At 37.9% G+C, this 17,490-nt stretch overlaps 1 protein-coding gene across 4 annotated transcripts in view; it reads left to right on the top strand.

The window, feature by feature from the left end:
- Window positions 1-17,490, top strand: part of LOC129719469 (WD repeat-containing protein 47) — a 183,239-nt gene that overhangs the window by 63,373 nt on the left and 102,376 nt on the right. Inside the window, exon 1 of one of the 4 annotated variants that reach the window (XM_055670816.1) lies at window positions 9,828-11,242. The exons of the other annotated variants lie outside the window; for them this stretch is intronic. Within the exon in view, the coding sequence (XP_055526791.1) occupies window positions 10,340-11,242 (903 nt within the window). The 5' untranslated portion in view covers window positions 9,828-10,339. Of the gene's footprint in view, window positions 1-9,827; window positions 11,243-17,490 lie in introns of those variants that run through there. 4 annotated transcript variants of the gene reach the window in all.

Here is a 17,490-nt window from a genome sequence, read left to right as displayed (position 1 = left end):
CATCCCAGCAGAATTTCGACCTTCATACTCATGTCTACCATCGGCAATATCAAACACGCAACTAGAGGTGGGCAATCCGCTCACGAACTGATCTAAAGAGCTGGTTCTTCAAAGTGAGTGAGTGATCTATCGCTCTTTTTTAAAGAGCGGTAACTCACCCCTTACTTCAAGCAAAAAGCTGAAGCCGATTTTGTTGATCAGACACCGCAAGCGAGAGCCATATGAATGTTTTATACCCCAAGCGCAAAGCGGCGTGCGACACTGCAATAGAACTCCCAGAAAATAGCTGCCGCAGGCTGCCTGCTCTTCTATGTATGCATAACCATCCACCCGCCGCGGGAATAAAAAATAAAATCTACTTGCCACAGTTCACACACAGCACACGGGCTGGCTAACGCCGGGACGCAAACGAAAAGTGGAACGAAAAGAGCGAAAGAACTGGTTCACTGATCTTTTGAATCTATGCAGACAACCCGCTCCCGAGCTGATCAGAAAATCAGTTCTTTAAAAGATCGAAATCTTCTGATCGCGAGCGGATTGCCTGCGAGCTGAACAAAAGAGCCATCGGAAGAACCAAATCTTCTGAGAGCGAAAGATTTCGCTCTTTCAAAGAACTGAATCTTTTGATCAGCCTGCGAGCGGATTGCAAGATCAGTGAATCAGTTCTTTCGTTCTTTTCGTTCCACATCCATTCGTGTGCGTACTCGGCGTTAGTCAACCCGTGTACCTGTGTATGGACTGTTGCAAGTTGTTTTTTGCATGCTCTTGCGGCTGGCTGCTGGCTGGGTGATGAGAAATGCAAGTCATGCATATCAGGGCAGACGTTTGGTGGCAGCTTGTTTCTGGGAGTTCTATTGTAATTTTGCGCGCGACCTTGCGCTTGGCAAATCGGGTGTAAAGCTTTCACCTGGCTCTCGCTTGCGGTGTTTGAAAATTAGCTACACTGATAAAAACCAAAAATTATGTAGGAACGAAAAGAGCGAGTGAGCTGTTAAAAAGAACTAGTTCATCTTAGTGAGCGGAGCCGCTCTGATCCGCTCGCTATAGTGAACCATTTTTCCCACCTCTACACGCAACAATTTGCTTCCATGCGACACGGAGACGGGAACATTTTTTTCTTCCAAGTCGCACAACAACGACACAATGCATATTATTTTGTTGCCTGAATGAGAGCTCTATCGGTCCGGCTCGACAGGAGGTCCTCAAGAAATCGTTTTTGTACATCCGTGTTACGAAACAGAGAAAATCTGTAGGAACTGAAAATAAAGGCGGGTCCAGAATGAATGAGATGTATTTTTCGTACATGAGTATTACGACATACGAAATAAAATTTTTGGAACGTTGTAGAATGGTATAACTGGAAATAATTTAGCCATACCAATTTTTCCAGTTATATCATTCCACAAAGTTCGAAAGATTTATTATGTCAGAGCGGATATCGCACGCTATCTGACCATGAAGCATTTATGCAATAATTGAATGAAAATTGCAATTGCAGCAATCGGCCTTTTTCAAGGCTATAAAATGTATTTGGAAGAGCATAATAAATGGTTATTAATAACTGCAACTGAGGTTTGATGCTGCTGCAAATGCACAGCAGTGTGATGTTTATTGCGGTTTGTTGATACTGTGCTTAACAAGCGGTATATACGAAACAAATCCGATTTCGAAATGACTGACACGCAAGCAGCCGGGTTATCTTTCTTGTGAAAGTATTCTGCTTCAACCTTGCGGTCGTGGCTTTGCACACAACCCTCCTGTGATTTTTTTTAGTCGAAGACAAATTGAAAATGTATCATACAAACTTTCGCCTCAAGTTTAGATACAAATTATTGGTTTGCTGTTTTTTCAATATGATACTGTTCTGGCAACGATTTATTATATCAACCATTATATTCTTCAGGTTCAGGTTGGTTTGCTACTACCAAAATAACACGTAAGATTTGATTCTAATGAATTGTTTTCGTTTGGGTTAAAAATCGAGCTCAAGTCTGTTGCTCTAAAACAATAATATATCAAAGCACCGCGTGGATTGACTGAAAATGTAAATTTAACAAAGTTGACGACAGCTCTGCTGTTCGAATTTGAATTTAACGGTACTGAGCACGGTGGCGTCGATCAACTCATGACACTCTGGTGTCATATATGGCGTCAAGCCCATTATTTCACCGTCGAAAGAATCATAAGATTCGTCTAAAGATAATGAACCTCGACTTGTTGATATATCAGTCAAACCAGTTTGAGACAAATTGGTATCGGTCTCATTGTAAATGTTTTCTCGAAGCGATTTATTTAATGTTTTTGTTCCAACTTTTTCAAATGACCCCGTGTTTTTCTTTCGCATTGTAGACTTGTTAATCGGTGCAAAAAATATCGGTCAAACATAGTGGGAACTGGCTAAAACCGGTGTGGTACATAAATCAACCCCGATTCTATTTGTCCGTGGGATGCCATCCAAGGATGGACGCATGTTTCCATGCTCGATAGCGAATATAACACATGGTATACACTCAGGCTGCAGCAAATCGACAGGCAACGCGATTCAAAATACTCCATCCAAGATTAGATCAGCTGTTTATTGGTATTGCGGTCGCTTGCTGGTGCTGCTGGTGTCGTGCTGCCTCACTAGAACTGGAACTTGGTCATTCTAGCTTTCCTTATTTGGCTGCTTGTCTGCCTACCTGTGCTGGCTTGGTTGCGCGGCAACGCGCGATAGAGACAGGGCCATATTTACCACGGAGGTTGTTCTGGTATGGTATGGTAATTGGGCGCAATTATTTTTTTTCCAAGATGTAACGTGATATCGATTCCAGCCTCGTTTGGCCGTTCTGTGCGCTGTGTAAATCTGCCGGTGCTATTAGATAGATTGAATTAAATTTGTATACGGTTGATGTGAAATTTCCGATCTCAGAGCGAGATCGGCATCCGACGACGCTTCGGGAATGGAGCGTACAAATATTTAAATACGCTGCTTCGTCATCGGTATTACTGCTGCTGGAGGTGAGGCAGTGCTGCTGGTTTCACGTTTTACTCTGTCCTATACTGTCTCGTACTTTACCGGTATTGCCGTGGTGGAACGACATTTGAAGATTTTTTTTTGTAAATGATTTATGCTGACTCAATTTCATCGCTAACAATTTAAGCGAATTGAACGCGTTTTGTTTGTACTATTTAGTTTTACTACCCCAGCGGTTTTTAACCTTCTGCCGATGTTTTCCAAATCAATTGTGGCTTGAATGTTTCCGCAGAGTGGAAGAGAGTAGTGGTAAATTATGTTGTGGTCAGGGTTTAAATTGAACTGTGGTTTGTTTGATTACTACAGTCATGTTTTAAGAGCAAGTTTGGACAACAAATTAAAGGAAAATGGCTTTGTCCGCCATAACTGAGTTTTCTTTCGCGTACCCCAGGTTGAGAACCGCTGCTCTGTTTAATAAATTAGGAGCTGAGAGACAGTTTGATTATGAGGCATTTTTACGTTTTAATGAAACCTCGTGAAAAATTTGGTTGTTCAAATAAACTTCGTCTATGAGGACATTCCCATAATAATTTTAGCGTTTCCATCGACATCGTGAGTAAGCATATGTAACGGGTTTCATCAAGTGGTATTAAACAATTTGTAGATATTGTGATCACTTAACTTTTTTAGTCATTGGAATGAACGGAAAATTCATATCCTACTAAAATATATCCAACTTTTTTTGAGGGCCTAGAAATTAGGTAGTGAAGCAATCTGTACACAAAACCAATTTAATGTCAAGTAAATAAACGAAGCGTCTCCCAGCTGGTATCGAGGTACGATGCTGGCCTAACAAGCCAGTCGTCGTAAGTTCGAGTCTTGGCTCGGGAGAGACTGTTAGTGTCAGTAGGATCGTAGCGCTAGCCCGCAATTGTCCAGTACACTTAACAGTTGGCTGCGAAATCTGTGTATAATAAACAGAAGGTCGAGTTCCGATACGGAATGTAGCACCAAGGAAGGAAAATATAAACGAAGCGACAAAAACTCATTGTTGTTCATTAGGTTGAACTACAATTTTGAGTGCCGCGATCCAGTGTTTTTTTTTTTTTTTTGACATTGACTAACGTCTATATCGAAGTTAGGCACCTGAATTTGAAAATCTAGTAATTCAACCAGGGAAAACCAGGGGAAAGTGGTCAGGTTTTGAGCGCTTATTTTTCAGCCATTTATAATCAGGTTTTCGAGGTTTTGGCATCAATCGATCAGAAATTCTTTTACGGTTAAATTTATGTAACAAAAATAAACTATTGTTTGAGATACACTATTGAAAAATTGGTGATTAATATCGATTGTCTGAATCATACCGCGCAGCCAATCACTACCTCTTTTCCCAAGCACAGTCGACACTAACGGATCCAATCGATCTGACTTTGTTGTTATTGTTGTTGTCACTTTCTGTTTCCGATGCTTATTCACGTTCCTTGTCATTTCATTATCTACTTAGCCACTCCTTCTTTCTAACTAACTGACGAAGCCTTGGTATAAAAGGTACCGTTCGAACATTTCACCCCATCAGTTTCATTACTAAACCGTACCGGTTACATACGGACAGGCTTTGTTTTGCTCATCTTCATCTTAAAGAGAAAGAGTTTTCTTCCCTCTTAACAACTGCGAGCTTACATTCAATGTGCATCACACCATCTGCTGTAGAGAAAGCGCAGAGTAATAGTTTCTCTGACGAAAAAACGCTCCGAATTTGACAGAGCATCCGCGCACGCAAGAAAAATGAAATAAATTGCTCGGTGACCAACTGAGCATTGCGTTACCGTTCTCATCGCTCTGGGGTGCGGCAAAAATAGTATAAAATCGAACTTTCTGCAGAATACGCACCCATGGTGAGTTGTGAATCTTCCCATAATGTTAAATTCGAAAACGGTTAGGATGTGGCTTCAATATGAACCTAAATGTTTTGATATTTGGCCAACTTCTCTTCTAGTAAAGGAGAAGCTAACGAAAACTACTCCCTCTTAAACTGAGAGAGCAAATAAAGGTTTATCCCTAACACGTGATGATAAAGAGTGAAAGGGAAATCTGCGACTGAAATACTCTACGCCTAAATGTGGATAATTACTCACTCTGTGTGAGAGGAAGTCTAGTTCTCCAAGGGGTTTGGCAGGTAGAAAAGGAAATTTGGGCAAAAATCAAGAGGACGGAAAAATCCTGCATACGGACGCTAGGTGTTAGCAGCTGAAAGGAGGAAAGACAAAATAGTACCGGTCATTTCGTGCCGGTTTCTCCCGTAAGGCTGGTGGCTGTTAGTAGTACATGGCTACTGCAAAATACTAAAATGGCTGGAATTCTCGACGGACTTACCAGTAAACAAGAATAATCGGCAACTGGCACCTTTTGGTGCCTCGAAGTTTTGTAAAAGTAGCGTTGCAATTCCCTCTACTATTTGTTTCAATGGAATATAAGAATACGGTAGCCAACGTCATGCGGTCGTGTCTTGAATACCACCCTCCTACTATTTATTATTACTTAGTTTAACCCATTACAAATACCAGAATGCTGAAAAACGCTAAAAGATTTGCACTAGAGAAGGATTGTACAAAACGCACCAGTTAAGCATTTGCACGATTTACAGCGCTTCAAATCATTTCAAAGCGACATTGAACGTGTAGGATGATTGTAGGATCTATTTATTGTATGTTTATGACGAAGTTTATTATAAAATACTCGATTTCAATGTCTTTTTTGGTAAAAATTACCATTTCCGGCAAACAAGCCCATGACCAAAACGCACCACAACAAAGGTCAGTATGCTCCAAAGCAGTAGGCTAATATGCCACTAGCAGAAATCAGCACGCGAAGTGAGGAGCGCTTAAAGTCTCGAAAGTAAAATCAAAAATAATGGAACATGCTCTAAGTTGTCAAGCAATCTCCTGCAAGCTCTTCATAGTGCATTCTGCCCCAATTTTAATTTTGATTGTTTTTAGGTAAAAGTTGACGAAAGTGAAATAATTTGAAATACTCATAATTCTATAAACTCCAAAAGTGTTAAGGTTAGGGGAACCATAGTTTTTTTGTATTATTTACAAGTCAGTTAATCATAAAAGCTTGAATAAAATTCATGAATAATTACAGGTTGAACAGATCCACACACACTTTTGGCACACTTTTTAATATGAGAACTGTAGAGAAGCTGGGTTTTTATGAGGAAGGCGAAGAATTTCGTCATAAAAAGCCACATGTGTCAGTATTTTGGGGAATTAATAGCATGGGCCATCTTACCCAACTGGTGCGTCTTGTACGGCTCTCCCCTATTTGAAAAAGAAGAGGGCAATGTCACTAACAGCGAGCAGTCAAATTGACGCAGACTATCCTTCTACGGTTAATAAAGGGTGTTACCGTCAAAAATGTGTGTAAATTGGCCATTTTATGATTTAAAAATAATATCATGTTTCTTGGTCAAGCTCAATTCGTACAGAATAAAGAAAAAATATTGACTTAAGCTTCCTTTCTAGCGAATGCGAATTGCCGGATCTTTCTTTTGACTCCGACTTCATCAGCTCTTAGAAGCAAGGCGCTCGTTGTGTTTTTCTCTCCATTCGTGATCTTGTCGTTAGGGGGAGGAAAGATAGCAGAAAAGAATGCCGACTGAGCAGCAGCAGAGATGTGGTGCGAGGGATGGAGAGGGAAATTGTGGAAGGGATTACTTCGACTGCAGCTAAGTTGAGTGAGAGTAGGAGAGTATACACTATCATTTGTTCTCTTCTTTTGACGAAAAATCACGATCATCAGCCAAATGAATACGATTAGATAGGGTTCGTTTGTGCATCTACACATTGCCCGAAAAACTTCATATACCGAGTTGTTCACATTGAGAATCACATCTTGTGGTGAACACTCTCAATTAAAAAATATATAGTAAGAAGGAAGACGAAGAGAGTACACCAACATCGATGCTTAATTAGTCGCATACTGACAACGATATCAACGCATCTTAGGTTTCGTTGGAATGTATTGAAAAATCGCTAGAAATGATTTATTTTCATCGCTAATTGTGGCCGTTTTTCGCGTAGTACTCGACTTAATTGCATCAATTTAAGTCCATACTGTTACCCAGTTATGGTTTGGTACGGTTTCAATTGCTTACAATGAATAACACCGACCTAGTCGCACCAAATACACAGCATAATCTTCGCAGCGTGTATATTCGGCTGAGCCGACGACGTAGAAGCATGGCCGGGCCGTTCCCTTACCTCTTTTCTATTTGGATTGATGTAATAAATCCGTTTTTCGTAACCGGTCATGAGGCGATGAAGAAAACCTTTTTTGCAGCCGAAGCAGCGGCGAAAAATGACGTCCCTTGATTTCAAATCATACAGAAGCCAATTACCATTTTTTATGCTCTTTCAAAGCATGGAATCGTTTGGAAATGGCTTAACGAGTAACTTCAAATGCAGAAGCAAGCTGTTCCTGCGTTTGGCATTAATCATCATCGAGAAAACCCTCCAGTTCAGCATCTTCAACGGTTTTTGGCCTTCCTCCACGCAAACAGTGGTCAACATCGAAATTACAGTCTGCAAAGCGACGAAACAAATCATGGCACGTTGTTTCACTTAGAACAGCATTTCCGTAACATTTTTAAACTCTCGATGCGCTTCAGCCGTCGGTTTCTTTGAATAAAATGAGGAAAATACAACTTCCCGCATATCATTACATTTTAGATATGTCAAAATCGACCAGTACCTAATGCTGGCGTCTAGTGATGGGAACTATCATTAAAAACTGTTATTGATAACTATCATTTGACTCAGTTTCTAACAAAAAACTTCATTGTTAGGCCCTCATACAGCTGTATTTTTAGTTCAAGCATCTTTGACTCGACATTGTTTTTCGTTGACGGTATTGCATAGTGAATGTAAACCGAATTGAAGAAATTAAGAAAACAAAATGTCCGATCCATTTATGATGTCACGCAAAATTTGGAAAAAATTAACTCCCCCCTCCCCCTTGTCACAACTTCCTTGACTCACTAAGATCGCTTTTTACGCGGGGGATGCGTTTCAAATTCGTATGGGCCCGCGTAAAAAACGACTTTTTTGAGTTGCAAATATAACAAAGAAAACCATCCTAAAACGTTCAAATCTCGTTTGAAACCAAAATGCAATATTTTAAATTTTAAGTATTTACACCAAAAATTGTGAAATTTTTTGAAAACTGATATATGATCACTCGTGGCCTAAAATGGAAAACGTGATTGAAATGAGGTCGATATCTTGTACCGTTTTTGAGTAATGGAGGAAAGCAACCCGCGTAAAAAGCGACCTTACTGTTTTTTTTATAAAGCAAATCATAAGCAAAAAAGGGATCGTAGAACTATAAATGAATGATGCAAATATCATGAATAGTTCTGAGTTGAACTCTGTGGTTAGGTATGTGACTTTTTTATTTGAATGTGATGTCACACTCAAGCTAACCCCCCCTCCCCCATATGTCACAAAATGCCACAATAATTGAAACCCCCTCCCCCCATAAACGCGTGACATCATTAATGGATGGTCCCTAAGGTCAGCACGCAGGATCGATTCTCACGTCTAGCTCTCCTCAATATTGAATCAGCTTTGCTGAAAGAGGTTGGCGTCGACGCTCAGGTTAAGATTTCCAGTTCATTAGTTCGGAGAATAAATCTAGATTCAACTGAAGTGGTCTTTTTGTTGTTTCAGTTACGACACTATGTTATTGAATTAAACAAGCATTTAACCGTTTATTTTTTCGAATTTTTTTTCAATAGAAAGTTAGGATGAATAGCCTCTCTGAAAAATTTTCATAGTTGCACCTGTGTGAAAATTATATGACTGTAAAGTATCTCTCCTACGAAAAAATGCAAATAATTTCAGTAAAAGAGAAATTTTCCTGATAAGTATTGATATACTATAGTCCGTCTTGGTGCCATCTATTGACGAATAGTGAGTACTTAGTTGCGCACCTAATGTTTTAAATTATTAGCCTCAACAAGTTGCATATCTTACGATTTACTTTAATTATTGATTATTGTAATAGTAAACACAGAGATTTTATTATCATTTTAACTCAAAAAATATTATTTGTATGTTTTAGATTAAAAAAAAAAGTCTGCTGCCTGAAAATATGTTGACATGTAAATATATGAATGCTTGTATTGAATGCACACATTCGAGCTAAATACGAAATTACCACGAAAAGGAGACAAAATATGTACAATGTTTGGAAAATTTTAAATATGAGACTAACATACAATACAGTTTTAATCTGATGAATCTTGATAATTAATTTAATTTCAATATTTTATCCAACATGTTAATCATCCCATTTTCATTCCATTATCGATTGTGTTTCAGCTGTGTTTTAGTTTTTTTTTATTGTATTGTAATGTTGTTGAGCATTTCCACAACAGAAGTGTAAATAAAAAGGTACAGCTTAACTATTTACAACTTAGTTGTACGAATTTTTAAAATTCCCACAAAGAAAAACGGTATTAGCAAAAAAAAAAATAAAACAACATCATCTACTAGTCTAATAATAAACCAGGCAATTTTCGAACTCACTCCAGTGAAAAATGACTTTTAAGGAAAAAAACATGGTTGATTCGAAACGCGACAACAGTTAGATAAACGTGACAGATAACTTGACTCTCGATGACTCTTGATGTGTTATAAATTTATTGTAAAATGTCTTCGGTTTTACTTTAAGCAGCTCGACAACGACAAACTCAGTCACTTACAGTTCGGTCTGGCAACTCGGTGCGTCATCGGTTTGCGTATTCGCGAATAAGCAGGCGCGCGTTTCGTTTGCGCGAAGGTGTCACCGTAGAATTTGCCCACAGCACACACAGACTAGCTGCACTAACAGCTTCGGCGTTGTCGCTCGCTCCATCGTACTACGGAACTGGGCGATGGTGGCAGCAAACCATTATTGGGAACAGCAGCCCGAGCCGCCCCGAGAATCGAGGGAAGTTTATGTCTGACTAGTCCGGTCGTACGGTTCAGCTCAGTCGACCATCAGTTCTACGATCGTTTGATTCGCGTACGGATCGATTTGTTGACCAAGTCCCGGTTAAGTAGCTGCCTTTTTTCTCGCAGCGATCGTTAAAAGCAACGTTTTTATTGTAGCCTGCTTGCTTGATTTAGTCAAACGTGCGTGTGTTTGCACTCGTGCCGGTTAGGTGCCGGGAGCTCCTGGTCCAGGTTCGAAAGAGGACAAGATGCTGTTTTATTGAGCCATGCGTGATTTGTTTTGACGACTTTATTTGGTGTTATTTGAAGAAGGCGCCTGAAGAGCGCGCGTGTTTGAAGTGACTCATAGAGTTTCGCTGCTTTTGTTTGAGACTGCTTTTCAAAGATGGCACATCATCACCATAATCGCGGCTGTGATGTCGAGAAACAGTTAAGAAAAATTGATGAAATTTTTATGAATCAAAAAGAGAATGAAGTGAAGATTATCGAATCTAGGACGAGTCGATACTGTAGCGTGCATGGAATTCACCGGCGGGGAAGTGTTTGTTCGGTTAAGAAGAAAGATTCCGTTGGTTCTCTGGCGGATCTCAGTGCTGGCAAGCGTGCTTCTTACGGTTCGATTTACAATGTAGGGCGCGAGGCAGAAATGGCGAAACGAAAAGCTCGCCTTGCTAACAGAAACTCAATTGCAAATTTCGGAGATCTGTATTCTAGCAAAAAGAATCTCTATAACACGGACCGTCGTCGGGACAGTTTACCAGTGTTTAACAAATCGGTTAAGCCTATGGAACATCCTTCTGATTTTCCTTCGATGCTCCGAGCTACTTCCGTGTCAACCGTGGACCTCCGCCGAAAACCTTCCATTGGAGGCCGCGCAGCTGTCAACAAACGAAACAGTCTGAACTTGGACCAAACGTTACAATACCCTTTCAGCACCAGTACGGGTAAACTACATTCCATATTGAAGAACAAAGCTTCATCTCCTTCCAAGGATAGTGAAGACAGCAGCGAACATGAGCTGTGCGACCTTACAAAACGCCTCTCCTTCGATTCCGGTATTGTTAAACAGTCAGTCATGAATCGGCGCAACTCGAACGACTCCAGCTATTCCTCCTACTCGAGGCGGATTTCGATCGATTCCTTGGATACATTGCGACGCAACTCTCGAAGGCTATCCGACGTCTCTTCGATGTTCGGCGGCGACGAAGATGGCATCGGCGGTATCGATCTCGATCGGATCAAAGTTTTGAATAACAACTTTAGCAACAGCTTCGGTGGCAACAATCAGGTAATCATTTCCACACATCTTGTTGAGAAAAATTTTACCCGTTGCACCACGTTGGCGTCTGCTAATTGACATTGATTTATTTATCTACTCAGTCGCGTTCAAATTTAAACCTTCACCATGAATTTGACAAATTGAATTTTCACTGCAAATTTTCCTTTCACTATGGCTTTCTGCAGATAAACTAGCTTTTAATTGTATCGTAAAATAGATAATTTTTTAGGTCTTTGTTACTGTTACTGGAAGACAAATAACTCAAAAAAACTGAAATTTTAAAAACTTAATACAGGTCGGACTCGATTATCCGGAGACTCGAATATCCGGAAACTCGATTATCCGGAATTTTAGACTCGATTATCCGGAATTTTATTTTTTTGGTGTCCGTTTTCAATTTTTATTCCGAAATTTTGTCTTTACCATCCCTTCTGGCATATTTGTTACCATTTAGGTCACTTTCGGCATGTTTGGGACATGTTCGAATCAAGTGAAAATAATCAATGTCCAATTTATTTATTTTGCTTCTCAAGATTTTATTCCTTTTTGCCCCAGAAATAACTTCTGGTTACGCTACTGCATCATACAACTAAATAAAAAAAAGAAATATTTATTTCATGTTCGTTAATCGTAAAATTTCAGTATTTTTGTGTGATTCGATTATCCGGAAAACTCGATTATCCGGAATGAATTTTTTTTTAATGCTCCGGATAATCGAGTCCGACCTGCATTGAAATATTTCAAAAGCGCATGCATGTAGAAAATTGGTCGCCAAGAGCTTTATGATTTTAAATTGCTATTAGGAATATATTGCATCATTGAAATGCGAAAATGCTGAATTTGAATAAAATAATCTTTGAAATTTAACTTTTTTATTATTTATTATTATTATACTTTTTATACTTTATACTTTTTATACTTTATACTTCTTTCAAATATATTCTGAATTAATTTATATAAATAGATTGTAATTGCTATCGCAGTTTACAGAATATAATTGTAGAAAAATCGCGAATATACTTGTCAAGAAAAAAAAAAATTTTCCTTACAATATTGCAATAAAACTAAATATCGTATCAAAACATGAAACTTATGTCGTAGAAGTGTAGAGCAGCTTCATAGTGTGCATTATACGAAGCAAATATTTGCTTGAAACGACGATCAATATTTGCTTGCCGTGTAATATCAAATTATTTGCTTAATCTATTTGTCAAAAATATATGCTGTCTTATTCAGTAAACGATAAATTAAGAAATATTTTCTTCGTCTCATGTCTTTTTTTGCTAGTGAGTTTACTACTAAGCAAATAGTTGCTTGATTTTTTCTTTGATTATTGACAAAAAATTTTGAAACCTGTAAATTGATAAAAAAAATTGAAACCCGTAAATCAATGCGACCAGAAATAAATAAATTAATGAAACTCAGTCAGTGTAACTTGGGTCGTGGCCGCGAGTTCACATTAATTACGAAGGCATTCAAATACTCTTAAATCTGGCTGCCAAACACTCAGCTTTATCTTCAACAAACTAAAAGTATTGGACTCTTCAGTTTCTAATGAAATGTAGCAAGAGCTTGATTTAGACGTATTTTAGAAATCAGACACCAGCGGTGATTCAGCGATCTTAAGCAAAGTTTTACAGGAGGGAACTACATTATTTGGGCTTAACGAGAAATTGTCAGCGGAACTGAGGCGATTGATAGACGATTGTTCATGAATTTCTGGAGTGAACTTGAATAAATTTTGTTCTTCAATTGATAATTAAATTGTAAACGATTGTTTGAAACTTTTAATTAATAAACATTATTTGAAATCTCATTTTTGCTAAGGATTTTTTCCTTTCCCGGTTCCCGGGAAATGAGATTTTTTATTCCCGTTTCCCGGGAAATCTATTGTCGGGAATATTGCAAACCCTACTCAATTGGTTCCTTGAAAATAAGATTCTTATCATAAATTGGTTAAAGTATTTACCTTGGTCAGACCGATTTGAGATCACACCGTTCATCTTAACAATGTAATTATTGACGAGTTGGAGAAATGAAAATCTTGATTCACGAGAAGAAATTAGTAGTGTTTTTGACGTGGAACTACGTCTTTGTTTACTATACTGGGATGCATTCTGTAAACTTGGAAATGAAACTGGCAAATGTTGCGTCAGATTTCAAACATTAATAACAGCATAATGATGGATAACAATAACCAATATGTTGTTGGATAGATAAAATGTATAACAATTTTGTAATATGCTAGTTATTACTCTAATTTCATTGCTAAGCGGTAAAATTGATAAGTTTCAATAATGAATTTGCGCGAATAATGAACCAATTACATGCGAGCATTCCTAGCACAGACGACGTGAATGGACACCATCCGTTCCCTGTGATATTATTTGTGTCAATATCGAAATAAAATTTGACAGAGTCTCCCCGTCCCAATAGGTCAATTTGTTTTTGCTTCCATGAGCTTAGACTAATATGATGTCTCGACGGTAGAAGTTTTCCAAAAAGTTTGAAACAATTCCCATTCTCGAACAATTTCTAAACCTGCTTTCAGAACCTAATAAATACTGATGTCTTGAAAGAAAACATGCCGGTAAAAGCAACAGTACCAGTGGAGTAAAGAACCGCAAGTTTCTCGTCGTCTATGATTGCAGCGGTACACTTCTATTCGTTCTGCAGCGGTACTATTCGTATTGCAATGGAACACTTTTGTTCGTACATTTCTATACGTGTGAAATCGAGGAAAAACTGCAATGCTGCTGTTGATGGCGATTGAAAGTTTATCTCATAAATATGATTACCATAAATTACTCAACAAGAATTGTAAATTTTTCATCGGATATTTATTTAATTTTATCTTCGATATGCACTAAATAATCGTGACCGGATAGTATCGAAAGATTAAATTCCTAAATATACACATTTCTAGAAGAGTAAGAGCCTGCGAATGCTTGTGATTTTTTTTGTTTATTTACTAAGATTTATTCAGAATTTCTTTTTACATTTCAAAATTGTTAGATGATATATTATTATTCTAAGCTTTACGATAGTAAATGTATGTTAGCTGTCTTCGTAATACAGCGAATGTAGTTGTAGGCAAATGAAAAAAATTGTCAAGCAAAAAATCAAATATGTAATTGTGGATTTCTGCGACTTTTTGCTGGAACTTGTTAATAATTTTGTTTAAAATATCTTCTTATGTTTGCCAATCAATGAACCTTTGTAAGGGCTTCCATATTATTTTGAAAGTGAGATCCATATTATAGATTTGATTTAATCAGAGTTAAATAAGACAAAACCATTCATCATGATAACGTAAGTATTATTGGATTTGGTTCTTGAGGATATAGAGTTAATTCTGATTTTCTTGGTGCTTTTTCAACAAGCACTTGTGCCTTGCCAAATACATGTTGTTTGCACAAAAAAATACTACAGGCATAATATCGTCAGATATAAACGATATTCTTTCGAGTGTTGTTGAATATATTTCAAAAATTGATTTCCAGGGGAGACTAAAAATAAAAATACGTACAGTCGCTGAGCAAACACATTGATTCTGTCTGAAGACTCTGTATATTTTATAACAAAAAATCCCCTAATAACAGTGTTTAGTCCCACGTCACCATTTCATTCAACCCTAGGGCTGTATACCTTGTAGTATTATGCACTAGGAGAAATCATCCATTTCTGCAAGTATGAGAAAAACATATCTAGTTTTTTTTTGCAGCCGATTGCATATGGAGAAGTTCTTTTCCTTTCACGGAAGTGCTTGTTTCGTCATAAAGCATATCCTGGTGGTAAATCAGAAAGATCAGAAATAAAAATATTAAATAAGATTGGGCCCAAGTAGCTTCCTTGAGGTACACCGACTCTAACAGGCAATCTAGCAGATGTACCATTTGAGTAATTAACCAGAAAAATCCGGTCAGTCAAGTTACATTGTATGATTTTTGTGATGCAAAGAGGGAAACGGAAATTGGACATTTTAAGTATTGAACCTTTATGCCAAACACTGTCGAATGCCTTTTCTATGTCTAGAAAAGCAGTTCTAGATTTATTAGTTCGAATCATCTTAGTTACTCTAAGTAACTGATTAGTAGTCGAATGCTCATGATAAAAACCAAACTGCTCATTTGCAAAAATTGAATTCTCATTAATATGTGTTATCATTTTTTTCCATGTTGGGTTTATCACTGCGACCAATTTTTTGATTTTTTGTGACAATGTGTTATCATTCTATCTAGAGCAATTCTTTCAAAAAGTTTGCTCATAAAAAAGAGTAAACTGATTTGCCGATAACTCGATGCTTCAGCTGGATTTTTTTTCAGGTTTTTAAATTTGAGTGACTTTGTCATTTTTCCATTTTGTTAAAAAATACTAGCTCAAAGCATCTGTTAAAAATTTTCATCAAGAATTTTAAAGAGCTTTCAGGAAGTCTTTTGATGAGGATATCATCATCCCATCATCTCCTGGAACTGATTTTTTTTCTGTGTGGACTCATCACTGCGATCAGAGATTAGATCTATTGTGATATTGCCCAAGTGTTTTCTGTAATCCGCACTTCATATTATTGGCAGTATCACTATTGAAGTAAGTGATATGCTTATCATTCATATCCGTACTTGTGTGTAAGTTTTACCTTCCCGTTTCAAGCTTACTACTTTACTATACCGAGCCTCCGTCCCTCCTAACAATATCGCCTAATAACAATTCCCTGGAGAGAACTTTCATACGTTACTCACACCAGTTTTATTATAACAGGGACTTATTTTTGTTAGAAGGAGAGTAAACAAAGGTACTGTAGAATTCAGATTGAAGAAAATGTACTTTGGTGGGAAGCCTGAGAATAAACCCATGCTAAAGTCCTTTGGCAACCAAATGGCCTGATTCTACTAAGATACGAACCCACGACCATCCGCTTACCAAGGCGGACTCTGTAACCTTGCGGCTACGGAGCTCCCCCACACTGATAAGTCTCGGGCATCATGAATTCTGTCAAACCATATAATGTGAGTTCTGTTTATATTTTAATATGTTTTATTTTTAATATTTTTAATAGTTAGCTTCAAAAGCGTTTCAGTCACAACTTCAATGTGCTCGTCTGGACTCATCTGTACTCTGGAATTCATCTTCTGGCGTTTTTAAAGAGCGAGAATTCCAGTTTCGTATATTTCAATGTAAATGTAGTAAATTTCATACTTACTTGAACAGCCTGGTACATTCAGTAGCAGTTCAACAAAGTGGACATTAATTGCAGCATTGATTGTTGTAGGCAGGGCTCTACATTTTTGAAACAAAACAATGAAACTGATATACTCGCGCTGTTATTTCGATTCGAAAAGTTTCAATTTCACTTGATTCCTTTCGACTCCTGTCAACGAATCACTTCTTTCTCTCTTTTCCGTCTGTTGTTCATCGGATCGTTTCAAATGAAACTAATGACTATTTCAATCGATGGAGAGAGTGACGGAGAGAGAGACTCTTTCCTTTCCTTCAGCGTCTCAATTGAAATTAACACCGCGTCGCGTCGTTTGATGGTAGTTTTCTAATACCGCAAGCCGTAGTTAGAACGGCAATGGTATCCAATAAATACATTACGCAAGTTCCGATCAATATTTCCTCCATATGTATGCTTGAAGTACTCCGTCAGCGCTCATTGTAATTATCAATTGAGAATCGTCATGTGAGATTGATGGTGATAATCTCCGCTTTCAATTGAAAAGCGTTTGTATCAATTTCAAGCCCTTCAGTTGTCAGAATCACAGCAGAGCAATTCTCGCTGAAACCAGGCCACTACGTGCACAAGGTCTTTCGAATTTGATATGAATGCACATATTAGTTAGGAATAGAGAAAATAATGATTATGCCATTTTTATTTGATTGAATTTGTTGACCCCTCGGTCATCAAGGGGTGAAATAGTTTCTAGAAAAGTGGAAATTTTAACAATTCTTGATGTTTTATTTGAGCTGCATCTCTGAAAATCGTTATGGAACCTACTACAAGTAGCACTTTTCTGTAAAGAGGAATGATAGGGCTTTCATTTGGAGTGATCAGAATTTTGGCCGCCATATTATATTATATTAATGGATTATATTAAAAATGGATTATATTAAAAAAAATCGATTTTGACCCTGTTCGCAATTACCGATTTTCGATCTGAGACCAGCATTGGAAAGCACGTATTTACCGAACGAAGTTTCAAAATATTCAATGCATTCCGCGCAATTAACGTAGTAGCCATATGCTGAGACCAAGTGGA

Source organism: Wyeomyia smithii, chromosome 2 (assembly GCF_029784165.1).
Source record: "Wyeomyia smithii strain HCP4-BCI-WySm-NY-G18 chromosome 2, ASM2978416v1, whole genome shotgun sequence".
In the NCBI taxonomy this organism is placed as follows: Eukaryota; Metazoa; Arthropoda; class Insecta; order Diptera; family Culicidae; genus Wyeomyia; species Wyeomyia smithii.
The sequence above is the reverse complement of the archived record's forward strand: the minus strand, read 5'-3'. Positions and strand labels throughout refer to the sequence as shown.